The sequence below is a fragment of the Peromyscus maniculatus genome, chromosome 4, assembly GCF_049852395.1.
Source record: "Peromyscus maniculatus bairdii isolate BWxNUB_F1_BW_parent chromosome 4, HU_Pman_BW_mat_3.1, whole genome shotgun sequence".
Classification (NCBI taxonomy): Eukaryota; Metazoa; Chordata; class Mammalia; order Rodentia; family Cricetidae; genus Peromyscus; species Peromyscus maniculatus.
In genome coordinates, this window is record NC_134855.1 from 87485458 (window position 1) to 87512783 (window position 27326).

At 36.6% G+C, this 27326-nt stretch overlaps 2 protein-coding genes across 2 annotated transcripts in view; both read right to left on the reverse strand.

The window, feature by feature from the left end:
• The window catches only part of LOC143272953 (uncharacterized), a 28895-nt gene extending 19634 nt beyond the window's left edge, over positions 1-9261 (reverse strand). The window contains exons 1-6 of the mRNA XM_076570269.1: positions 8657-9261; positions 7588-7702; positions 7258-7431; positions 4153-4259; positions 2733-2870; positions 125-189 (exon numbers count right to left, since the gene is read on the reverse strand). Coding sequence (XP_076426384.1) covers positions 125-189; positions 2733-2870; positions 4153-4259; positions 7258-7431; positions 7588-7702; positions 8657-8889 — 832 coding nt within the window. The 5' untranslated portion in view covers positions 8890-9261. The remainder of the gene's footprint in view (positions 1-124; positions 190-2732; positions 2871-4152; positions 4260-7257; positions 7432-7587; positions 7703-8656) is intronic.
• Positions 9262-10370: 1109 nt separating this feature from the next.
• LOC102927116 (olfactory receptor 4F6-like) lies at positions 10371-11325 on the reverse strand. The gene has a single exon (XM_076570268.1). It carries the CDS (start codon positions 11323-11325, stop codon positions 10387-10389), a length of 939 nt encoding a protein of 312 aa, XP_076426383.1. The 3' UTR covers positions 10371-10386.
• Between the last annotated feature and the right edge of the window lie 16001 nt (positions 11326-27326).

Genomic DNA, 27326 nt, shown 5'->3' on the forward strand with positions numbered 1-27326 from the left:
CTGAAAATAAGGGAAGAAGTTTCAATTGTATATGCTTAGAAAACATGTAATAACAGTGTTGGTTTATATTGGTTGTGCGATAATCATGAGTTTAATATTCACTTCTCATTGTCATATGACTTACCTGGATTGCCATCTTTATTTTTAATATGTAACTTTATTTCATAGTCCATAAGAATCTTTCGACTACTGCCGAGTGAAAAAAAAATTCTATTTTAGTATTGATATGAAAAACATCTTTATGCTATGTTGAATTTTCCAGAATACTGCAGACAATATCAAAGGCATTACCATACTTGAGTAAAGCCCAATGTATTATTTCTTTTCACAGCTTATATTCAGTTATTATAGCTATCTAGAAAACATGAAATCTTTTTCTAATTTCAGTTCTGTTGCTGTGATAAAACAGCCTGGCAAAAGAAAATTAGGGGAAGAAGGACTTACTTTGACTCACAATGGTAATCATTATTACAGCAAGGTTGAGACAGCAGGAACTTAAAGTAGGTAGTTGCATCATATCCACAATCAAGAGCATAAACAAGGGAATGCAATGCACGTTCCTCACATACACTATTCTTATACAATTCAGGAATATTATTGTTGGTGGTTTCCTTTACTCTTTTGCTCTTAGCTCTTTAGGGAGCCTGCCACCAAGCTCCCAAATAAATCACACACAGAAGCTTCTTCTTTCTTACAAATGCCTGGCCCTAGCTTGGCTTGTTTCTATCCAGCTTTTCTTAAATTATTCCATCTACCTTTTGCCTCTGGGCTTTTCCCTTTTCTAACTTCTGTTATTCTTACTTTCACTCTTATTCCATGGCTGGCTCTGCGGCTGGGTGGCTGGTTCCTAGCATCTTTCTCCTTCTCTGTCTTTCCCTTATCTTTTCTTTCCCAGATTTCTCCTCCCATTTGTTCTCCCTGCCTGCCAGCCCCACCTGTCCTTTCTCCTGCCTAACTATTGGACAATCAGCTCTTTATTAGACCATCAGGTGTTTTAGACAGGCAAAGTAACACAGGTTCACAGAGTTAAACAAATGCAACATAAAAGAATGCAACACAACTTTGCATCATTAAAACAAATGTTTCACAGCATAAACAAAGGTAACACACCTTAAATTAATATTCCACAACAGACTCCTGCCTAGGAAATGATGCTACTCCTAGGCTGGGTCTTCCCACATCTATCAACAATCAAGAAAGTTCCCCACTGACCATCTTACAGGTCAATCTGATCTAAATGATCACTCCTTGACACCCTTCCTCCAGGAGACTTTAAGCTTCATGACTTGATAATTAGAATTTAACATCATAAGCCCTCTAAATTACAGCTATCAATGTAATTTTGTCTTATCATTTGGGGAAAAATGAGCTATTTAACAACTTGAAAATATAAGCTTTTTATCATGGGATTTCTTTCCACTAAATAAAATGATTGTTTGCTATTATCAAACACACAATGACCAAAAACTTAAAACTAACACTTTACAAAATTTCACTTAATTACTTCCAGTCTTCCTGTACCGAATCAAGCTCTGAACCTGCAGATCCTTGTTAGAAAGATTGATTGGTCTGTTTGTGTCCAAATTCCTTCCAAGATAAAATCCTATCCTACCCATGGATTCCATTGGAACATAATGTGAATGAGGTCTCTTAAATACAGACTAAGGCTGACAAATACTCACTCAGAGAATGATAATATTGGCTCTCATAGCACCTAGGAAAGGATGCTGCACAAAATGCAAAGGGGTCTGGTTCTAGTAGTACTGAATAAAGATTTGTGATATTCCCTGAAACATGATTTAAACATTCATGACAGCTTACAATGATCCCTAGTCACATTTTCTACCAAAAGAGATGAACAAACTCTTCACAGTTAATAAACAAAAAAGGTCTAGGGTTAAAATGACATGTGGATCCATGGAAGGTTCTGAATAACTGAGAATGGTCAAATAGGTAGCAATGTGTGTGGCACAAGCTGAAACGCCCAGCAGCCAAAGGAAAGCACTGTCACTTTGGGACTAACAGCTCAATTAATATATTGTAACTTTTCAGTGTAAATGTGAACTGCCATAAATCGTTAGAGAACTGATTCAACAAAGGCAGCCTCGTCATAGAGGTCAGGCTCTACTGATCTCCAGGACAAGTGTGACTAGCAACAGTGCAGCAACAGAATCATAAAAACAAAAGAAGGACTAGATGTCCTCTTCTTGCTCCACCTGTCTTGTGAAAGAGAGTATTCCTCCTGGGAATTAAGGAATCCGGAAACCTGTACATTTTTCAAGATTCAAAAATAATATATAGAAGAAAGCCCCCCAGAGGAAGAAACACAATTTTCTGCAACACTGTAATTGAAGACTAAAACAGCTAATTAGAATATGAAACATCTGAATATATAAAGTATAGGGTTTATAATTGGATGAAATGGAAAATGTTAGGGTCCATAATTTCTAAGTTCCAGAAAGTTCTACACAGAGATTTAGTTCATTTACAGAACTGCCCAGCACAAATGAGGCACTTGGTTCAGTCTTCAGCAATACAAAACCAAATCATGAGATAAAGAAACACTTCTTCATTTCTAATTCTAATGGTATGCATTTTGCATACTGGATATTCACTGTTATTCCAAAACAACCTAGAGTCAACAATAATACATTATGAGAGGAAGATGAAGACTTTGGGATTAATTTGAACTGCAAGTTAGTGTTTGCTAGCATTATAGTGCAAACACCTACCCTTTACTTGTGCCTTCAATAGCATAGCGTAACGCAGTCCATCCAAACACATCTTTAACGAAAAAGTCAATGCCTTCATCCAGAAATAGACTGACCATATCTGTTGAATCCCATCTTATGGCATATAAGAGTGTGTTTCTGAAATAACACAGAATAGCTTCATTATTAGATAACTTAATTAAAACTGTTAATACTTGGGTATATTTTACAAATTTAATATCTTGCTTGTCTGTTTGGAATTGTCCTTTTTATACACATAAATATTATTTGTTACAAAAATCCAACTTTATATTTGGTGTGCAAAGATAAAATAAGAAAATGGATAGGAAGCCTCTGGCAGTGTTTTGTATCTTCTTAGTAGAATTCTTAGATTCATCGACTTTGATAGAATATAAGTGTATAAAAGTTATTCTTCTTAAGTAGATAAGGACCTAAACAAAGATGTTTCCATTTTCTTTAGTTTGCTGTAACATATAATTACTAATCAGATAACCATCAGATAATTGAAAGGTATTTTCATTATTTAAACTATAACAACATTATAAAATACTCTGTTAATAATAAATTCATTATAGTTACAGTTAGTAATGAGGATAACCTGTCCTATGCACTGCCCTAAATTTTACATAAATGATCTCATGTAAACCTTTACAAGGTATTATCCTTCTTTTCATATTTGATGATATGTAACACTAGCAGTTCAGACACCTAGCAGCTAGGTAGCTGATATTTAAACCAAGTCATCTATGAATCTGCATCTACCCACCTATTACTTAGCTTCATAATGTTTCTACTAATAAAGTGAATTTACTTTGCTTTCCCAACTCTATGTAAATATAAACACATCAATACCAGTTGTACAGGACAAAAGGGGGTAGAGTTGAGCAGCATCCTGAAATAACAATTCTTAGTCATCATAGGATATTCTAACCTCATTATTTCTCAAACAAAGGGAATTGAAAGGCAAGAGTCATCTAATAGACTGTGATTGTCAACTCTTTTTATGAATAATAGGGCATTTTATAGGATAAGCATATAAGAGCAAGGAACAACAGTACAAAATGATTGAGTTTTGTTATGAATCAAAGTTAATCAAAAAGTTTAGACTTCTTAAAAAATTAGTAAAACCAAACTGAAAACCCATTAATCTACCATAATATCAGTTGTCCAATCAAACAAAATATCAAATAAGAAGCATCAATAATTATAATAAGGGGATATGAAACTTATAAATGATTTGTGTTGCTCACCTCAATTTATTGCTTTGCTTACCCAACTAATTAGACTGATGACTAATTGATACCTGATCCCTGAATCCCTGTAAGTTAGTCTTCTTTCCATCAAGTTGATATTTCTTGGTCGTAAGATTGTTATTTCAGTATGTCGCACATTTTTATTGAAAAAATTCAAACAACTGTACCTTTTCATCTTATCAAATACATGTATATTTGCCCCCTTCTTTACTAAAAATTTCGCCATCTCCATTTTGTTTTCCTTGAGAGCCAGTAAAAGTGGTGTAAAGCCATCCTGCAAAACAAAACAAAAGAATCTGTAATCCAAAATCATTGTAATCTTCAACTTAATGGAGCCTTAAACAGTCCTTTGAATACAAAGCCTTGCTAAAGTGAATAAGCAGCTTCTTCCTTGCAGGCCCCTGCACATTCCTTCTCCTTGAAATGCCCTACAACTATTTACATGCGACACATGAAACCTGCTCATCACTTCCATAGATGACTTTAAAACTGTGTTTGTTCTACAAACATTTCCTTCTACCTTAGCATTTAATATATGGAGTCATGTAATTGCTCTCTTCACCTCTTTAAGAGCAATTTGATAAGCAGGTTTCTGCATGAATATCTTGAGGCTCAGCAGTGTGCTTAGTTGTTAGAGGAAACTACTGTTATCTGTGGACCATACTGAGTCCATAGCTTCTGAGGTTTTTACCTTTCCAGTGAGTGTTTCCTCCAATGCGTTTGTATAAACCATTTTTTACTTGTGAAATCATCTAACACATTTTATAAAAATGATATTTAGCCCAAAGGACATATAACTCAACATCGACCCAGAAATTTTCAAACTTTTGTTAATTTATACTTCACTTGCACTCTGTTTTCCCCTAATGTTGATGGAATGAAGCATTAGTGTTAAATCAAAATCATTCAGTTGATTTTCAACACTGTCTTTAACTCACTGTTTTTGCAGTGTTTACAATTGTTAGGATATGACACCCAGGCTTTATAAACTTACCAAGCCACACAGTAATGGCTCAAATGTCAAGGTTGTGATTCGCTACTCTTTCAATATAGGAAAGAAAACTTGCAATTACTAGTCTGGGATCTGTTTACCTGAATACTAATAATACATAGAATTCTTAAAAGTCTAGCTTCTTATTATTTTCAATATCTTTTAAAAGTAATGAATTATTGTTGTCTTTTTTTTTTTTTTTTTTTTTTGGTTTTTCGAGACAGGGTTTCTCTGCGTAGTTTTGTGCCTTTCCTGGAGCTCACTTGGTAGTAGCCCAGGCTGGCCTCAAACTCACAGCGATCCGCCTGGCTCTGCCTCCCGAGTGCTGGGATTTAAGGCATGCGCCACCACCGCCCGGCAAATTATTGTTGTCTTAAAGCAAGAAGTGTTATAAGCTAATCTTCACCATTGTTACTATTTTTTTTTCCCAAACATAAAAATAGTAAAAGAAGAAAGTAGGACTAAGATTATAGGAGTCAAACCATGGCTCTTCCAGAGTTCCTTAGGATTTTGAGATCTAGCATCCACACATTCAATGTTTATTCAGGAACTCTTTCAGAATTTCAAGGAAATAAATTTTGTAAATGCCTTTGTCCATGACTAATTAGATTTAAAGATTCAAACTCTGCATAGAAAACTCTACTTGTAATACAGATATTCAAACTTCTCCTGAGGTCATCGGGACACACAATCCAGAACTAAGAATTTCAGTCTCATGTCTAACCCACATGTCTAATTCCCTTCACCATTTGTTCTTATCACTGAAAAGAGAAAGGACTCAGTCACTGAAAACTTCTTAGTTTCCTTTGATGGGAACAGACAGGGGACAAGCTGCTAGGGTTACATTTCATTTCAATATGAAAAAATGTCGGTTCCATCTTCTCCTTCTCCCAATCCAGGCATCCTAGATTGGAAAACAGAGGTTAGTTTTTGACCTAAAAGGTAGTCATATCTTCAAAAAAAGGGAAATACACCAGTGCATTCTGTGATCTTTCGTCTTTTTTCACATATCCACCACCTACTCACTACTTACTCCTCAGATTGAACTACAGGCATGTTTGTAGCTCAGTAACTTCAACAAATGAAGAATGAACACTCCTAAAACAGAAAACACAGTAGCAAAACCTGTAAACTCATTCCAAAATAATTCTCTTAGTTTTGATTTTTGTTTTTTTTTTTTTGGTTGGTGGTGGTGGCTTTGCTTTTTTGTGAAAGGGGTCATGAAGCTGAACAGTTAAGAAGGGGGATTGGTGGGGATATGGAAGGAGTTGGGTGATGGTAAAGAATGTGATCAAAATAAATGAAAAATGTTCATTAAAATAATAAGTTGAAAATAGTAATAATTCTTCATGTATGCCTCCAATTGCCCAAGTTCCAAGTGGGCCTTCATATTTCTGTTCAGATTCTTGTTCTGTATTCTTGATTTAATCTTCACACAGAGAAATATATCATTTGATATTATTTGTCAACAGCAATAAGATTTAAAATTTGCCAAAATTCTTTTGTTTCACTTGAGATTTAAAATAGTTTATTTAGCAAGGGAACTTTTGCTCTACAGTTCTGTTACTTCGCACAGGTTAGAAACAAATTTTAGTGGAAAAAAATCATAAAAAGAGAAGCTTTACCTTGAATAAATATAGCAAACATAGTTTCTGGACCAGCAGCAGGCTGCCTCAGCCACAAAAAGGAGTTACATCATCACCTGTCTCCAGCTGCCTTTCCCCCATCAGCTAAGTGACATGTGCACCCTTAAAAGTGCCCTCCAGGCTCAGCTCGCTCTCTTTTGCCTCTTTACTTTTCTTGTCTCTCATCTCTCTCGTTTCTTGCTACTCTTTTTTCTTCTTTCCTCTTTTGCCTTTTCTTCTCTCCCTTGCTTTTCTTCTTCCTCTTGTCTGTCTGCCTCTTTCAAGTCCCCATGCTGACATGGCCTTCCAATCTCCACTCTCTTCCTTCACCAGTAAACCTTGCACTAAGTCTGTAATGCACGGCCTGTTTGCTTAGTGGCATACCTTGGCAGGACCCTCCAAAATATACCCACTACTGTCTTCCTTTTTATTTATCCTTTCACATAGTGTTTCACTAATACTACTCCTCTATGCAGGAAAGTTCTAGACTCTAACACTTCGTTCAAAGTAAGTCACATTCTCTATTTCAAGTCATATGCTTAAACAATTAAGCTATTTCAAAGTATTTTCATTCAAGTAAGTTAATCCTATGTGTATTGCTATTAACACACATGTATTTCAGATTATTTTGGGGACTACAATGCTGTGAATTATACCTTGTTCTTTTGTTCCATGTCTGCATTGTATTTAAGCAAATATTCAACCAGCTTCTGATTGTCTTCAGACACAGCATAGTGAAGAGAAGTATTGCCATTTTTGTCCATATGATTGGGATTAGCACCGTGCTTCAACAATGTACACATGCACCCATATGACCAGTTTTGTACAGCCTAGGGATTATACCAAGAAAGAGATTGCTTGTTCAATGAATTCAATATGATCATCACATAGAGTTCACCAAGTAGTGACATGTTCATGGGGCAAGTTTGTTCTAAAATCATTTAAATTAAGTCTGTGTTATGCTAGATTTGGACAGATATACATACCTTCATCAGAGGTGTGATGGAGTTCCTGTCAACAGCATCAATATCACAATTATTTCTCAGTAGAACATTTACTACTTCTTCCCTGCCATAGATGCAAGCAAAATGCAAAGCAGTCCTATGGAAATGAGAAAGTTTTAAAGAATTTCTAGAACACTATCTTAAAATTTACAATTACTCATGTAATCAAAAAATATTAAATGACTCATAAACATTGGATGATATGTGTTTCTTCTAACTTCTGAACAAATAAGTCCTTGTAAAAAAATGGAAATATTTATTAGCTTGTATTACTCACTATACTGGTAAAAACAACATTTTTGATGGTGTATTTTGTGTGGTGCTATGAACTGAGCACATGGCCTCTTTCATGCTTAGAAATTAATCTGCCAGTGTTCAATACCATCCAACCAGGAGCAGGTTTAGAGAAAAAGCATGGCATTGAGTTTAAATCACCATAGGTTTAATTATAACTTAAACTTTGCTACAAACTTAGACTTCCTATGAATCAATTCTCTCATCAGTAAAGCAAGTATCAAAAACAGTAGTTATCTCACAGAATACCATTGTGATGCATCAATGGGAAATGCAAAATGTCTAGAATAGCTCCCTGCACTCAACATCTCAATTTAATCACTATCCCTTCTGCTCAGCAAACAAGATTTCAAGTACTTAAAATTATATGATAATAATTCTTCTGATATGTTTAAGTATTATTAATTTCAAGGACTCTAAATTGTATTTAAATTTGCTTAGAGGAGCAAAGCAGCATTGTTTTAAGAATAGTACAATAGGAATGCTACATAATAGATGTTCATGTTATCAATGGTGAATAAATTACATGGTAAATTCATGATTTATCAGGATAAATTTGTAGGCAGGATGGGACAATCTGGACTAGAGACCTCTAGCCCGGGTGTAAGTCTGGAGACAGTACTGAGGATCCAGAGAAGACAGAACACAGAGAGGCCGTCCCCTCCTACTGGGTCCCCTATTCTGGTCTTTGAATATATCAGAGGCCATATCACATCCTCCACACAGGCCCCTCCAACCAGCTCATAAGCGCTGTTACCTTTCCTTAAAGTCTCTGTCATGCACGCTGTGTTTCCCAAGGTTTATCATTCTCTGCAGTTTCTTGATATCACCTTCACTTGCAGCCTGGTGGATCTTTTTGCGAGGTTTGTATCTGGCTTCGTTTGCACAAATGCTTTTCATATCCCGTAAAAAGTCCAACAAGTTTTTTCCTGGGACATCGCAGAAACCCATAGGTGTCTTTTCCTTAATTCCATGAACCAAGTTCTTCATGACTGAAGATACTTACTGGCCTCACCGCCTGGCCCTGACCTTCGGATTTTCCCTAGTATTTGTCCTTTAGCCCACTAATTCCCCAACTCAGAATTAGCTCAGTATTTGTCCTTTGGCCCACTAATTCCCCAACTCAGAATTATGGAAAAATCAAGATACGCCCACAAGCTCCCCCACTAAAACTGTATGGTGGGGGAAATAGCTTATGACACCCCTAGATACAGTTGCTGGACTCCAGGTTGCCAAGCAACACAGGTAAACATTGGTGTGCATGCGCAAGAGCGGGCCTCCTGCACTGCTAACATCCCTAGAGTTTAAGGGTGTTCATTGTGAATGTACAAGCCACTTCTGGCCATCTTTCTTCAGGAAAACAAGTCTGTGTTCCATTAAATATCCATATTACCCTCACTGCAAACAATATTCCTCCTCAGCTTCCATCTCTCAGTCTGAGATCTAGCTCCTTACTCCCCTTCTACACTTTGCTCTCCTTTCCTCTTCCCTTCTTCTCTCTCCCTCTTCTATCCCTCCATTATTCATACAACCTTAAGTTCTTTTTCTTCCTCTTCCATTTTTCACTACCCCCTTCTCAACCCCATTCTTCTCCCCAGGAGCAGCAGCCCAACCCAGCTCTTACATTAGTTCATCATTCAAATGCACCCCTGGAAAGTCCATCTTTCTTTCTACCTTACTTCCTTCTCTCCACACCCCTTTCACTAGGTTTCCCACAAGATTCCAGAATACACCTATCTCTTCTTCCTGCTGACCTTCACCCACACCATATAATCTCACCATTCATTCATTCACCACACATACACACAGTGAAAAGCAAGCAAACAAGACGTGATGGTGCACATTTTAATCCTAGTGCTCAGGAGGCTAATGCAGGAGAATTTTGAGTTTGCTGCTAGCTTTGATTAAACTTAGCTCCAAATAGGAAAAAGTACCAGAAATGTCTGGAAGGCAGTGATGAACTGTTCAGGTGTGAAAACAATGGATAATTTTTAACTTTCATTTCCATTAGTGCTTTTTATATAGTCTAAAATATGTATTTCATAATAGCTAGTAAATATGTGACCACTGAATAACAAAAAAGTGATATATAAATAATAACCAAGCAATAAATATGTAATAATATATGGCTTATAACCAATAGATATGATCATTTCATCTTCAATTTGAAATAAATTATTCAAGTTTATCAAGCAGTTAGAGAAGAAATAATAAATCGTGTCAAAGTGGAGGACATCATTTAACATTTGTGTTTATAATACAGTATTCAGGTTGTATATTCTTTTTTCCCCCTTTTTTTATTATTATTATTATTTTACAACACCATTCAGTTCAACATAATAGCCACAGATTCCCCTGTTCTCCCCCTCTCGCCCACCCCTCCCCCCAGCCCACCCCCCATTCCCACCTCCTCCAGATCAAGGTCTCCCCCGAGTACCAGGGTTGACCTGGTAGACTCAGTTCAGGTTGTATATTCTTGTGAGGAGCTTAGGAGACCCTTTTCATACTCAGGAGTTGTTTACTCAGTCTCTTCATTGCCACCTTCATGTCTTTGTTTCTCAGTGTATAAATGACAGGGTTCAGGATGGGCGTAATCATGAAGTCCAGAATGGCAAGAAACTTATCCACTGGGACATTAGGAAATGGCCATATGTACACGAAGATGCATGGTCCAAAGAACAAAACCACCACAGAGATGTGAGCAGAAAGTGTAGAGAGGGCCTTAGACAAACTGCCCAAGGACTGTTTCCGTACAGTGAACAGTATGAAGATGTAGGAGACAATCAATAAGAAAAAGGTAGTGACAGAAATTAATCCACTGTCAGCAGTAACCAAGAACTCCATTCTGTAGGTGTCTATGCAGGCCAGTTTGATGAACCTAGGAAGGTCACAGTAAAAACTATCTATCTCATTCGAACCACAAAAAGGCAAATGGACAACAAAAGCTAACTGAGCCACTGAGTGAATGAGACCAATAACCCATGCACCAATCACAAGCAAAAGGCACATTCGTGGGCTCATGATGGTCAGGTAGTGAAGGGGCTTGCATATGGCCACATATCTGTCCCAGGCCATGGCTACCAGCAACACCATCTCACATCCCCCCAGGACATGAAGGACAAACATCTGGAAGATACAGCCCTGGAATGAAATGGTATTATGACTGGAGTACAGATCAGAAATCAACTTAGGAACAGTTGAGGTAGAAAAACATAAGTCAACAAATGAAAGATTAGCTAAAAGGAGGTACATGGGTGAATGTAAATGAGGGTCAAGGACAACTGTAAGCACAACTGAGAAATTCCCCAGAAAAATGGTTGCATATGATATTGTAGAAAACACAAAGAGGAAACATTGTGTTGGTCTGTAGATTGATAATCCCAGGAATATAAACTCAGATACTTCAGAGTAATTTGCTTCATTCATTGGATCTTTCTTGAGTTATCTACAATACTCAAAACAAAACAAGCAAAGCAGTTACCAGAAATAATAAAATAATAACCTAGCAGTGAAATATTTTATTTGTGAACTCATTACAATAAAATGATTTTATATTAAAAAGTATAATTTAAAATAAATATCTATTGAAAGAAATAAACATAAATTGTTTCAAAATATGTATTAATAAAAACATTTCTTCATGACAGAACATATTTTGAAGAATTAATGTCTCTATTCTTCCAATATCCATTATGAATATATACTGTATCCCAAATACTATGTTGTGTCCTTTGGTAAGACGGTGATCCTGTTTCTGGCAGAATTGCAGACACATTGAATACTTTAAGCGTGAACAACTTTAAACACAAAACCTTGATGACTAAGATGAAGAAAAAGCATAGGAGAATGGTTGGTTTATATCAGTGCCATCTGACTGAAGAGGAATTAGAGTGTAAAGGGTTTGAAATGTCCTCTGCAATGACCTTGAAACAAGGGAAGTACATCAGAGTAAAGCAAGCATTTGTGTTAAAGAACTTTGCTGTTTTATCCTAAGAACAGTCTCTTAGTCACCATACAAATGGTAAATCGACTTTTGTACTATCTGAGAAAACATAAACAAAAGAGTAAATTTTATTAATTTTCACTTGTTATCAAATTCTTCATAATCTGATGAAGTTCTATAAATACGGCAGTGAGGGGGAAAGACAGTTTCATACGCTGTCAATTGGAATGTAACTTGATATAATTTCTTTAACAGACACCTTCAAAAGAATGTTAAAGCAACTACAAGGAATGAAAATCAATATTATATAAAGTGGTGAATAATGTATTTTTAATGAAAATTGTCACTAGACAAAATACCTAAGAAGCTTGTATTTAAGAGCTACATGTCTAAGAAAAACAGAGGATGATTCTCTCATGCTTACCTGTTAGTTGCTTATTTCTATGCTACCCTAGATGCATTTAATAGTTTAAACCATACAAAATTGACATATCTGCATCTTCCAAAATATATATTACATAATATATTAATTTACTTTTTCTGTCTTATTAACTACTTAATTTTTAGGCAACTCAATCAAACAATTTATGTTTAACTTACACATGACTGACTGCCATTGTTTCCCCCTTGTAATTCAACTACCTTGCTCCTTCTAGACTCAGCACTGACAATGACTCATTTTCAATTTTTATGCCACTTCCTCTCCTATGTGTAATTTTTTAATAAGCTGGTATTCACAAGAATAAATCCTTATACTGCATACTCACAAAATAGAATATATTGATGCAAACACCAGGAACTCACTGGAGTCAGAAATAGAGTTCTGTGCAGCAAAACCATACAAGAAGAGGCATCATGATGGTCAGAATGTAGGAATAGATATTAAAGCAAAACAAAACACTGCAGAGGTTAAAAAAAAAAAGACCACTTAGTGATTATTAAACAGATAGTCACCAGGGAACATTAGAGCTGAAATCAGTGATCAATTTGATACTGACCCAGAAGAGAAAAATAGCATTTTTCCAACAAAGTTATGACAAATATGTGAGCATATATATAGGTTAACCCTAATTTGAATAATATACAATATGAAATTATATATACTTTTTGTCAAATCATTCATGGTATATACATTTTTGTGTAACAGGTAAATCTTTATAATTCAAATTCACAGAATCTAAGCAAGGAGTAAAGGCATAATCACAGAATTGAATGACAATATATTTTTCCCATCAAGGGAGCTTTAGTTAGGCCTAAAACTTGTAATCATTCATTGTGAGGAAACCAAGGCATGCACATTTAGAAGTGCAAAGTTATACATACTGTATTTCCAAAGAATAGGCATAGAAAAGCACCAAGACCAAAAGTCAGGGCTGCAGAGATGGTTCAGCTAGTAAAGTGCTTATTGTGTAAGCATGAGGTTCTAATTTCACCCAGGAACCCAGGTTAAAAATTCAAGCATAGTGATGTGAGTTTGTAATTCCAGTATGCACACAAGCACATCCCTAAACCTTACTGACTAACCCAGTCTAACCAAATTTGTGAGCCTCAGGCCAGTGAGAAACCTTGTCTCTCTCATACATACTCAAACAAAATCAAGGTATGTGCCATTTGAGGAACAACAACCATCATTGTTCTCTTGCATGCTCACAGACGTGGACACACACATGAACAAACACGCCCACTATATGCACAAACACTAACAGAAAGCAATACTACTAGGTTTATTGTTTGTTTCTAAATGATTGGGCAACTGACTAGTTTACTCTGACTTTCTTTTTATGTCAAACTGTTCTTTGCTACTTTTTGACTATGGCTTGGAAAACTATCACAATTTTACTACTATTATTAATGAAGAATCAAAGTAATCATGCTGGAAGGAGTAGATCTAATTTTAAGGAGAAAGAAAGTATGTGCAGAGAACTCACAAAACAGGCATGCAAAGGCCAGTAGGCTTATTAACAATCAACCTTATAAGTCATTAGTAGTTTGGTAGCTTTTAGTTTAACAATCAAAATAGTCAAGAAAAAGATCAACAAAGAGTGATAAAATATAGATGAGAAATAATTCTCAGTATTATCAATGTTTCAGAACAAAAATTTTCTTACACTCTTGATTTATAAGTTGAAAACATTAATTAAGATGAGACACCAGGTTGACTTCTAGAAAACAAATGACAACACAAGTTTTGTGCATAAGTAAGTAATGTTTATTATACATCCTATATCATGAATATTATTAATGTTGAATAGTACAAACCTATTACCTACATAATTGTGCATATATGCAATGGAATAGATTGAAGTTATTAGACTAAGTCATTTTACATATGTAAATCTGGAAATATTTCCAATTTGAAGATTGGAGGGTATTAAGTAAAATTAGTAATAGGAAAATTTTTATTTGAAAGAGAAATAATATTCTAGAATGTATATTAAGTACCATCATTCAATAATCTGGAAATGTAAGCTCCCATTTGCTTTTACCTCCCCACATTTATACTTATGTGTTATTCAGATGGCTAAAACGAAGTTATATGCTGTCAAGTTAAAAGTGGATTATTTTACAACAGAATAGAATCAAGATAAACAGCTCTACAAATTCAATATAGTAATGTCAGAGTCATTCAAACAAACTTTAGAAATTATGACAAAGATTACCAATATTAAAACACTGGTTTTCTCATAAAATATCACAATTCCATTAACAAAGAGAATTCTCAGCAAGAGTTTTATCACTAATATTAAGTTCAAGTTTGTGAGCAATCCATTGTTAGTTTTCCCTAAAATATACCTATTCTTAGCCAGCTGATACTAATAAGGAAGTAGATGAAAAGCAAATAGAGAAGAGAGGAGATGGGACATGAAAAGCAAGCAGAAAGAAACAGGAGAAAATAGAAACAAGCAGAGGGAATTCCATAAACACTAAAGGAGATGCAGTTGACAAGCACACCAGTGGAAAATTTCTTGATGCTTCTCTGCTCCACTCACTGCTCTCACTTTTTGTGTGCCAGAAAAGTTCTTGTAATCCTTCTATCTCCCCAGCCTCTGCCTCATCTGTCTCAAACACCTTTTGCTCCTTTATGGCTGTAAATGTTTCCTTGTTTTATTTAAAAGATCACTTAATGTTTTTATTTAGCAGGTTATGTCTTATTGCAAAAACTCTCTCCTATGTCAATTCATCAAGAATGCCTTTTTACTTAATTATGGACTAGATAGCCGTCCTCCATGCCCTTACATCATGCTTGTAAATATGTTATATTTCATATTCCATAGCATAATTTACAATGAATATTCTCTTGGAGCTATACCAAGTCCATGAGCATCTCAAAAGCAGGGAGTGTATCTTATTAATAAATCCTGATCCATGGTAAATTAAGTTTGAGATAGACAATAATATAAATATAAGGATAATTGATGATACCATTTTATTGATAATGAAGATGTGCCTTCCATCTTAAAGCTACTCAAAACTGATTCCAGAAGAATTATCAATTGCTACTCTAGAGATTATTATATTCCTATGGCAGAACTGAAGAATATCAAGTAAAAGCAAGTTTCCAAAACCTTAGCTAATCTTTGCAGAAATACAATCGGTACTGAGCAAAGCAAGATAGAAACAGGATAAGAGTAAGGAGTCAAAATTTTGACTTCTCTGTGGAAGTCCAGTTTAAGTAAAGGTTCAATAAATGCTTTTTTAAATAAAAATAACAATAAAGAATAAAAAGTTTTATTGTTGTGACCTGAGACTTATCCATTACTTACACCAGAAAAATAACTGCTAACTTTAGTAGGCTATTGACTAATTGCAGCATCTCAACTTACCTGATTAATGAGAATAAAGGCAATAGAAATCCTTATTTCTAGTATTATTGAATCTCTTAAGAAGTGTCCTCTCTTTGGTACTGTGTGGAGTTTTTGGCCACTTGAAGGCTGGTGAGCTGAGTCCCTAAGACTTTTATCATGGGAATTCCACTATTATAGCCCTGTTGACTCAAAGGGTAAATGTTGAACAACAATCGAGTGAAAAACAAAGATAATTCCATCTAGTAGCATAACAGCAAAATATTCAGGAATTTCAATTAATGACATTTCATTGTTTACTTAAATAGTAGATATCATTGATGAAAAGAGATGGATATTAAAATGATTAACTAATCATTATTTTAAACTACTAGTAAGTTTATTCATGTAATTGCCTTTGTATGCAATTATCCAGTTCACACAGCACCTTTAGTTAGAGAATACCTTGAACAGTCATGGCACTTATAACAAGAGTGAATGATACTACATATCAGAGCTTAGTTCTTGAAACACATTGTGCTATATTTGCCCTGTTTTTAACTTGCTACGACATTTTTTTTTTATCATGAGAGGTTGAACTTCACCACAAACAAAATGTACATAATCATTTGATGAATCAATTGATGCAACAATATTGATATAAAGAACTGCATTAATTCATTGAAAAACACTAATTCAGCCTTGCATGGTTAGAATAAATCTAGCAGTTGGCCATGGCTACAGTTTGCATACTTACTGAATTTACTAAGCTATTACTTTATTAAATATTTTTTGCCAATAGACAAAATTTGTTTCAAATTTTTGTAATGTCTATAGTTATTATTTCTCCATTTGAAATGGTCAAGAGTCTCAACTTGTACCTCCTTTTGTGAAAGAAATTTTCAACAATTGATATCCATTCTTCCATAATGTTTAATAAAATCAATTGCATGTTTTAAGAAAATTAGTAATTTCTGATTAAGTTTTGCTATTAGATACTAATAAATCTTATCATTTATTTCCCTTTCATATGATTTTTGATAATTTATTTCTCTTCTATGAATTGCTCTATTTGTATGAAAGATCAAAATTTTAGTTTTTAAATTATAATCTCCTAGTTTTATTTTTAATTTAGGTTTAAATATTTTAGTTGTTGAATTAAAATCCTTTATCTGTTTTCTGATCTTTTTATTGCTGTTATAGAGTTTTGTATATGAAAGAAAATGTGTGGCACTTTCTGTTTCTGATATATTTTTCTTAATTTATGAGGTAACTTATTTGCATTCATCTTAATGTTACTTATAGTCTTTTATGACTCAGTATTATTCAATTAAGTGCATATATGTGTCTCCATTTTCATTCATCTGAAAAGCACCAGCCACTTGGGTAGTTCTATAACTTGGATATTGTGAGTTAGTACCTCAGTTTCATTGGGCTCTGGCTCCAGACTCCACTTAGCTCCCCAGTCTTCCTGTCTTCCTGCTCCATCAAAAAAAGTCAGATGACATGTGTTCATACTATAGAGCATAGAGATTTTTAAAGAGCAAATAAAATATAGTCTTTCCAAGGGCTGGGAATAGGCAGTTGCCAAAAGGATATTTGCTTAAACTTACATTTATATGGCTGTATGTGTGTGTGTGTGTGTGTGTGTGTGTGTGTGTGTGTGTGAAGTTTTTATTCATTAAACTTCCCAACTCTTTATTTTTACATGATCTTTGATAATGTTGCACAATATATTTGATGATATTGATCCCATCAACTCTTCCCAGATACATCCCTTTTCTTTACACACTCACCTTTGTGTTCTTTTTTTTTTCTTTAATTTTATCAAATCTATTTGTGTTGCACAAAAATTCTTGAATGTGTGGCTATCCTCTAAAATGACCAGTGGCTACCTATGACCAAACAGGTCATAGGTCCTGGGGAAAAATCTATTAATATATATTCCAGTATAGGGTCACAGATTTAAACTTTTTATTATACCTATATATTCGTGTATCCCTCAATCTTTTTCTAAGAGGAATCTATTGGCAGTAGATGGAGATTAACACAGAGATCCAAAACTAGTCTTGAAGCAGAAATAAGGAAGGAACTGCAGAAACAGTATCTGATAGGCTAAAAAATGAATAATAAACAAAGCTGGGTGGGAAGAGGAGGAGAGTGAAGCTTAGAGGAGTCAGAGGAACAGGATATGACCAAATATCTTGTATGAAATTCCCAATGAACCACTATAATCAAACAAAGGACCACAAAGAAAGACACAAAATTTAATTTATCAGTATAAAGTTGGCCTCATTTTGGAAACGCAAGGATGATTCATCATATACAAGCCAATATATGCAATACATCACATAAATGTATTTAATGATAGAAAAGATCTCAATAAATACAGAAAGACAATTCTGACTTATCTGTATTATCATAATATATTCATGATAAAAGCACTGAAGCACGAATCAAGATGGCGGAGACAAGCAGACGCAGGTAGGCCTGTGGCAGCGGCCCGCGGAGGTAGACAGGCCAGGCGGCAGCGGCCGACAGGGACATTCAGGCCCAGCGGCGACCCACAGAGGTGGACAGGCCCTGCAGCAGAATTAAGCAGACGGAGGTGGACGGGCCCGGCTGCAGTGACAAGCTGAGGTGGGTGGGCCCACTGAGGCAGCCGGCAGAGACATACAGGCCCATTGGCGGCCCGCTGAGGCAGACAGACCCAGCGGCAGCTGACAGGGACATATAGGCCCTGCGGCAGAGACAAGTGGACGCAGGTGGGCCTGTGGTGGCGGGCCACAGGGGTGGACGGGCCCGGGGATGGAGAGGGGCGGACGCAGCCTGGAACAGGGACACCCTAGCCCCAACACCTGGGGAAGAGGCTATCTTGGAACCAGGGCGAGTCTGGGCACTCTGTCTGGGGACAACCCAGGAAGATTCTCTCAAGACACAGGTTGTGTGATAATGGTGTGTTGTGTGTGTGTGAATGAGAATTTATGAATGTTGAATCCTGGGCTTTGACAATCATTGTCAGTGCAGATTAAGCTGCAAGTATTTGTGTTTTGGAACTTAAATTATAAAGCTCGTTACGTCTTTCTGACAGCTAGTTTTGGTGTTTGTGAGCATAATTTACCTACATTGCCTTTTCAGGATGTTGAGAAAGATGCATCACGGGCACAGACTGGAGGCTGGGGGCTGGATGGTTTTGAGGAAGAGGTCTTGGTGGACTCTTTCGTGGAGCAAAGGGAAGCAATGCCTTCTGGGAAATGAGTTGAGTTTTAATCTAGTCTTTAAGATTAGAAGTCAAAAACAAAAATATTAAGGAAAGGAAAACCTGATTGATCTTTGAAGTATTGTTATGACTTTTGAGTCCTTTCTTCCAGAAAACAAGGACTTGGTTGTCAGGCCTATGTTAGGCCTAGGCCATGGTGCCATGTAGTTGTACTTGAATCATTTCAATGGAAAGTGTCTTGGTGATTGGAACTTCTAGTGCAGTTTGGAGTTCTTCCATTTGAAAAATGTGATATTTGCATGGGATTGTTTGAATCTTGTTTTCTGGTCCCTCCCCATCACCACCCTCATACCCTGAAGGTAGATTTTTCTCTTGATAAAGGAACAAAAAAAGTGAACATCTTGTTTGTAAATAGGTATCTAGTAACTAGTGGTAAACTTGAAATGGTAGAATTCTTTAAAGCCTAATTCTAGGTAGCCTTAAGAAAATGAATCTTAATTATTTTTGAACCTGTATTCACCTTGTTTTTTTTCAAATATCTTAAGTTATATTTTCTTTTTCAGAGCTGCTTCTTATTTGGGGCTACTTTTTTTTTTTTTATTTGAGGAGTAATTCATAAAAGGGTATATTGTTTTGATGAGATTTTTTACAACTGTGGCTGGATGTCTTTCTTTAGTCTTCCAAGAAGGGCCATTTTACTTTTTTAGAGTTACTTTTTAAACTCATGAGGTCAACAACTTGGACTACTATGCATGTAAGTGCTAATGCAAATTAAAACCCAAGTTGACCTCCAGCAGCAGTTCATTCTATGTTGACAGTGAGAGAACACTTTGCCTGTTAGGATACAGTTACTCGTGAACTGAAATGCTGAAGAAACCCCTCCCCCTATTTTGCTTTTTGCAAAAATCAAGGTATATTCTAGGGTTTCCTGGTTGACCTCAACAGACAAACTGAGATGATAGTCTTAGTTCAGAAATGATCTGAATGTAGATTTACAGTCTACGTGTACAACTGGCTAAGTGAGATCGCTTTCACAGTTGTGCATGTATCCCATTGGCTCCCCATTAGTCACTGAACTCTTAAAACTGGTATTGTAACATTATCACAATGTTTTGTGCCAATTTTATAAACTTTACAGTGCAATATGTGTTCCTTTTCTGAGGCAAACCAAAGGTATATTTCTCAAGGTTCTGCTGCTGACAGCAGCGTTGATGGAGGATTTTTTATACATTTGTAATAGATAGAAATAAACCAGAAAAAAAGAAGAAAAAAAAGTGGTGGAGGAAAAGGTAAACACTGCAAGAATACTCAAAAGGGCTGAGAGTTGCAAACGCCAAGAATGGCTTTGCATAGTAAATGGAATAGAACAGCTCTGAACTATAGCTTACTTTTCCTGGTTTGGTCTGACAGAATGATTGAATGCTTTTGTACAAAAATCAGAGTCTTAAAAACAAGGATTTGGTGAGACTGTAAAATGGTGTGCCACTTTGGCAAAACAGTTTGGTGGTTGGTCAAAATGCAAAACATTGTTACTCTGTTACTCAACAATTCTACCCTTAGGAATATATCCTCAAACTACTGAAAATGTGCACCTATGAAACATGTACATGAAAGTTTACAGCAATGTGTTGCTAATAGTAAAAAAGTTAAAACAACTCAAATAGCTATCAAATACTGGAGAGAAATAAAATGTGGCTTATTCATACAATAGAATATTTTTAAGACATAAAAATGAATGAGAAACTGACAGATTAAATGACTTTGGTGAACCTTCATAATTTCATTAGTAGATCTTTCAATTTCTAATTTATAAATACATTTGGGGTTATAAATTATAAATGTACTACCTCCTGTCAACATTGTATACTTCTATTTGATGATTTCTGTGTCAAACATTATATGGAAATGTTTCCAAGTATTTTCTGTATTAACTGTGAATGAATAGAACAAAATAAATTGCCTGTGATGGAAAAAAAAAAAGAAAATGCCATACAGGCCTGCCTAAAAGGAAAAAAAAAAAGCACTGAAGCACATATTAATTATATGTGGATATCAGCTGTTAAGTCTTCGATAAGCAGGCTATAATCCATGTAACTGCAGAGCTTAGGAATAGAAAAAGGGACTGGGCTTGAATCCTCCTAGAAGGGGAAACAAATACATAGCTATGCATGTCTCTGCATATGTGTGCATTTCTTGTGCTTCTTCTTCTGTTTGTTTTGTCCTTCTTTGTTTATATTAGTATTAATAATAATAATTATTATTATTATCAAAATGCCTATTTTCTTTTTTTAATTTAATTTTATTTTATTTTACAATACCATTCAGTTCTACATAACAGCCACAGATTCCCTTGTTCTCCCCCTTCCTGCCCCCCTCCCCTTCCCTCCAGCCCACCTCCCATTCCCACATCCTCCAGGGCAAAGCCTCCCCAGAGGACTGAGATCGACCTGGTAGACCCAGTCCAGGCAGGTCCAGTCCACTCCTCCCAGATTGAGCAAAGCGACCCTGCATAAGTCCCAGGTTTCAAACAGCTAACTCATGCAATGAGCCTAGGATCTGGTACCACTGCCTAGATGCCTCCCAAACAGATCAAGCCAATCAACTGTCTCACCTATTCAGAGGGCCTGATCCAGTTGGGGGCGCCTCAGCCTTTGGTTCATAGTTCATGTGTTTCTATTCGTTTGGCTATTTGTCCCTGTGCTTTATCCAACCTTGGTTTCAACAATTCTCACTCATATAAACCCTCCTCTTTCTCGCTAATTAGACTCCCGGAGCTCCACCCGGGGCCTAGCCATGGATGTCTGCATCCAGATTCCTCAGTCCTGGGATGGGGTTTCTGGCACAACTATTAGGGTGTTTGGCCATCCCATCACCAGAGTATGTCAGTCCCAGCTGTCTCTCAACCATTGCCAGCAGTCTTTTGTGGGGGTATCTTTGTAGATTTCTGTGGGCCTCTTTAGCACTTTGTTTCTTCCTTTTCTCGTGTGGTCTTCATTTACCATAGTCTCCTATTCCTTGTTCTCCCTCTCTGTTCTTGATCCAGTTGGGATCTCCTGCTCTCTTTCCCTCGACCCTTGCCCTTCATTGCTCCCACTCATGTCCAGGTTGTACATATAGATCTCAGCCATTTCTTCATCATTGGGCTATCCTCGTGTCTTTCTAGGGGTGCTGTTTTCCAGGTAACCTCACTGGGGATGTGAGTAGCAGTTCAGTCATCCTTGTTCCACATCTAGTATCCTCCTATGAGTGAGTACATACCATATTTGTCTTTCTGAGTCTGGGTTACCTCACTCAGGATGATTTTTTTTCTAGATCCATCCACTTGCCTGCAAACCTCATGATGTCATTGTTTTTCTCTGCTGAGTAGTATTCCATTGTGTATATGTGCCACAATTTATTTATCCATTCTTCAGTTGAAGGGCATCTAGGTTGTTTCCAGGTTTTGGCTATTACAAACAATGCTGGTATGAACATACCTGAGCAAGTGCTCTTGTGGTATGCTTGAGCATTTCTTGGGTATATGGCCAAGAGTGGGATAGCTGGATCTTGGGGGAGATTGATTCTCAATTTTCTAAGAAAGTGCCATATTGATTTCCAAAGTGGTTGTACAAGCTTGCATTCCCACCAGCAGTGGAGGAGAGTTCCCCTAGTTCCACATCCTCTCCAGCATAAGGTGTCTTCAGTGTTTTTGATCTTAGCCATTCTGACAGGCATAAGGTGGTATCTCAGAGTTGTTTTGATTTGCATTTCCCTGATGATTAGGGATGTTGAGCAATTTCTTAAATGTCTTTCAGCCATTTGAGTTTCCTCTGTTGAGTATTTTCTGTTTAGTTCTGTAGCCCATTTCTTAAATGGACTGTTGGTCGTTTTGATGTCTAATTTCTTGAGTTCCTTATATATTCTGGATATCAGTCCTCTGTCAGATGTGAGGTTGGTGAAGATCTTTTCCCATTCTGTAGGCTGTTGCTTTGCCTTGTTGACCATATCTTTTGCTCTACAAAAGATTCTCAGTTTCATGATGTCCCATTGATTGATTGTTTCTCTCAGTGTCTGTGCTCCTGGTGTTATATTTAGGAAGTGATCTCCTATGCTAATGCATTCAAGACTACTTCCTACTTTCTCTTCTAGCAGGTTCAGAGTAGCTGGATTTATGTTGAGGTCTTTAATCCACTTGGACTTAAGTTTTGTGCATGGTGACAGATATGGATCTATTTGCAGCCTTCTACACTTTGATATCCAGTTATGCCAGCACCAATTGTTGAAGATGCTTTCTTTTTTCCATTGTACACTTTTGGCTTCGTTGTCAAAAATTATATGTTCATAGGTGTGTGGGTTAATGTCAGGGTCTTCAATTTGATTCCATTGGTCCACATGTCAGTTTCTATGCCAATACCAAGCTATTTTTATTACTGTAGCTCTATAGTAGAGCTTGAAGTCAGGGATTATGATGCCTCCAGAGGTTATTTTATTGTACATGATTCTTTTGGCTATCCTGGGTTTTTTGTTTTTCCATATGAAGTTGAGTATTATTCTTTCCAGGTCTGTGAAGAATTGTATTGGAATTTTGATGGGGATTGCATTGAATCTGTAGATTGCTATTGGCAAAATTGCCATTTTTACTATGTTGGTCCTTCCTATCCATGAGCATGGGAGGTCTTTCCATTTTCTGACATCTTCAATTTCTTTTTTCAGGGACTTAAAGTTCTTATCATGTAGGTACTTCACTTGCTTGGTTAGTGTTACCCCAGGATATTTTATGTCATTTGTGGCTATTGTAAAGGGTGATGTATCTCTGATTTCCTTCTCAGCTTCTTTGTCCATTGTATATAGGAGGGCTACTGATTTTTTTGAGTTGATCTTATATCCTGCTATGTTGCTGAAGGTGTTTATAAGCTGTGTCAGTTCCTGGGTGGAATCTTTGGGGTCACTCAAGTATACTATCATGTCATCTGCAAATAGGGAAAGCTTGACTTCTTCCTTTCCAATTTGTATCCCCTTAATCTCCTTATGTTGTCTTATTGCTCTGGCTAGAACTTCAAGTACTATATTGAATAAGTATGGGGAGAGTGGACAGCCTTGCCTCGTTCCTGATTTTAGTGGAATTGTTTTGAGTTTCTCTCCATTTAATTTGATGTTGGCTGTTGGCTTGCTGTAAATTGCCTTTCTTATGTTTAGGTATGTTCCCTGTATTCCTAATCGCTCCAAGACTTTTATCTTGAAGGGGTGTTGGATTTTGTCAAATAACTTTTCTGCATCTAGTGAGATGATCGTGTTTTTTTTTTTTTTTCTTTGAGTTTGTTTATATGGTGTATTACATTGACAGACTTTCGTATGTTGAACCACCCTTGCATCCCTGGGATGAAGCCTACTTGAACATGGTGGATAATTGTTCTGATGTGTTCTAGGAGTCTGTTTGCCAGTATTTTATTGAGTATTTTTCATCAATGTTCATGAGGGAGGTCAGTCTGTAGTTCTCTTTCTTTGTTGTATCATTGTTTGGTTTAGGAATCAGGGTAATTGTAGCCTCATAGAAGGAGTCTGGTAATGTTCCTTCTGTTTCTATTATGTGGAACAATTTAGAGAGTATTGGTATTAGCTCTTCTTTGAAGATCTTGTAGAATTCTGTACTGAAACTATCTGGTCCTGGGCTTTGTTTGGTTGGGAGACTTTTAATGTCTGTTTCTAATTCCTTAGGAGTTATTGGACTATTTAAATAGTTTATCTGGTCTTGATTTAACTTAGGTATGTGGTAGCTATCCAGAAAATTGTCCATTTCTTTTAGTTTTTCCAGTTTTGTGGAGTAGAGGTTTTTGAAATATGACCTGATAATTCTCTGGATTTCCTCAATGTCTGTTGTTATGTCCCCCTTTTCATTTCTGATTTTGTTGATTTGGATTCTCTCTCTCTGTCTTTTGGTTATTTTGGAAAAGGGCTTGTCTATCTTGTTGATTTTCTCAAAGAACCAACTCTTTGTTTCATTAATTTTTTGTATTGTTCTCTTAGTTTCTATTTTATTAATTTCACCTCTCACTTTGATAATTTCCTGGCGTCTATTCTTCCTGGGAGACTTTGCTTCTTCTTGTTCTAGAGCTTTCAGGTGTGCTGTTAAGTCACTAGTGTGAGATTTCTCCAACTTCTTCATGTGGGAAAATGCCTATTTTCTATTCTATATATAGAGAGACAGAAAGTGTGTGGATATGAGTGGGTGGGGAAGGGAAGTGGTGTGGATCTGGGAGGGTTTGAGAGTAGAAACCGTTTTTCAGAAGATATTTTATGAAAAAAAATAACATTAGTAAAAAGCAGACCTTTTTCCTACAACTTTAAAAATGCATTGAAGAAACTAGGGAAAGAAAGATCATTTCTCAACATAATAAAAACTACATATGGCTAGTCTGCAGACAGTATAACATTAAATGAGTGGGGGTTGGTAGAATCAGTCATAAACCATCACAGGCAGCAAAGTAACAATCCACAGGAGGCACGAAGGCAGTTCAACTTAGCAAGACTAAGTAGTAGGTACTGGTTTAAACTTGGGGAGTCTGGCCCCAAGGAGTTTCTTTTAGGCAAATTTAAGAACAGCAGAATTTGATGAAAACTATTCTGGTAATAATTTCTTCAGTCCCATGTATACAATAAAGCATATATAAATCTCTTTGATGAACAAATAAACTGAATAATGATCATGTATGAGTATATCTAAACTCTGCAAAGTACATTTAACATCTTCCATAAATATTGGGTTTATAGACTGACTGAGAAAAATAAGGTCATGATAGGGGTCTGGAGGAGGACCTAGTGCGGTCTTGTTCACACAGGTAGTACAAAGGTAACTGAGTTATTAACTATGGCTGCTCTCTGCCTACTGGGTAAATACCAGATTGTTCATCTCTTCATTTGAAGGAACAGCCCTTCATGTTTAACATTCCTGGTTTCCTCCATGCTTATCTTTGAGCACAAGGAACTAGTGACACTTACAATGTATGCCAAAATCAGTAATCAGACAAAGATGTCTTCTTATTTCAGTCTGGTTTAATATATTGCTTGACATCTTTATTAAATCTTAAAGACATGAGAAGAAAATCAATGGGAAGAGAAAAAATTAAAATATCCTTATTTACAGCTATAATGTACATATAAGACACTCTAAAGACTCCACCAGAAAATTTGTTTTTTTCTTTTATTTTTGAGATTATAATGACATCATTTGCCTCTCCTTCTATTCCCTCCAAAGCCTCCCATAAAACTTTCCTTCCTTTCTTTCAAATTTATACTTTTTCATTGATTTTTGTTACCTGCAGTACACACACACACACACACACACACACACACACACACACACACACACACACATTCCTAAATGTAATCTGCTCAGTGTATGTATTACTTCTACGTATGTTTTCAGGGATGGCCATTTGGTGTTGGATAACCAATTGATGTGCTCTTTTGTGGGGAACACTGTTTATCCAATATTCAGCATTCTTTATTTGCCTGTAATTCTTTTTTGTATTTATTTTACATCCTGGCCACAGTTTCCACTCCCTCCTCTCCTCTGGGCCCCTCCCCCAAATCTCCCTCTTTTCCTCATCCCCAATCCACTCCTCTTCTTTTTCTTTTCAGAAAAGTGCAGGTCTCCTATGGATATCTACAAAATATGGCATATTGAGTTGCGGTAAGACTAAGCACCTCCCATGCACTATGGCTGGGCAAGGTGACCCAATATAAGGAGTAGGGTCCCAAGAGACAGTTCTTGCTCCAACTGTTAGGAGTCCCACAAGAGGACCAACCTACACAAATGTAACATACATGCAGAATGCCTTGGTCAGTCCTATGTAGGCTCCCTGTTTGTCAGTTAAGTCTTTGTGAGGCCCTGTGAGGCCAGGTTAGTTGATTCTGTGGGTTTTCTTATGATTTCCTTGATCCCTCTGGCTCCTACAATCTTTTCTCCCCTTCTTGTGCAAGATTTCCCAAGTTCTGCCTAATGTTTGGCTGTATGTCTACATCTGTTTCCATTAGTTCCTGATGAAGCCTCTCTGATTACTATTGGACTAGGCACCAATCTATGTGTATAGCAGAATATTGTTAGGCACCATTACATTGACATTTTTTCATCCAATTGTATTTGGTTCTATCCTAGGTTTCTGGGTCATCCAGCCTGTGGTTCCTTGTCTTCTAGGCAGTGTCAGTGATGGGTTTACTTTCTTGGCATGGTTTTACACTAGATCAACCATTTCTTGGTCACTCCCTCAATCTCTAGACCACCCTTACCCAAGCATATATCGTAGGCAGGACAGACTCTAGGTCAAGGTTATGTGGCTGGTTTGGTTTTCCACTCCCTCTACTTGAAGACTTGGATGATCACAGGTGTCCAGTTCAGTATAGTAGTCTTTTGCTAAAATTTTCAGCTGGGGTTATCCTTGTAGATTACTGTGAGATTCCCTTGTACCAGGTTTTTACCTGACCTGAAATGCCCCCCTTCCCAGTA

Bases quoted from the DNA above. Each gene is read 5' to 3' on its own strand.
- LOC102927116 (XM_076570268.1), bottom strand. From the start codon at position 11,325: ATGAATGAAGCAAATTACTCTGAAGTATCTGAGTTTATATTCCTGGGA.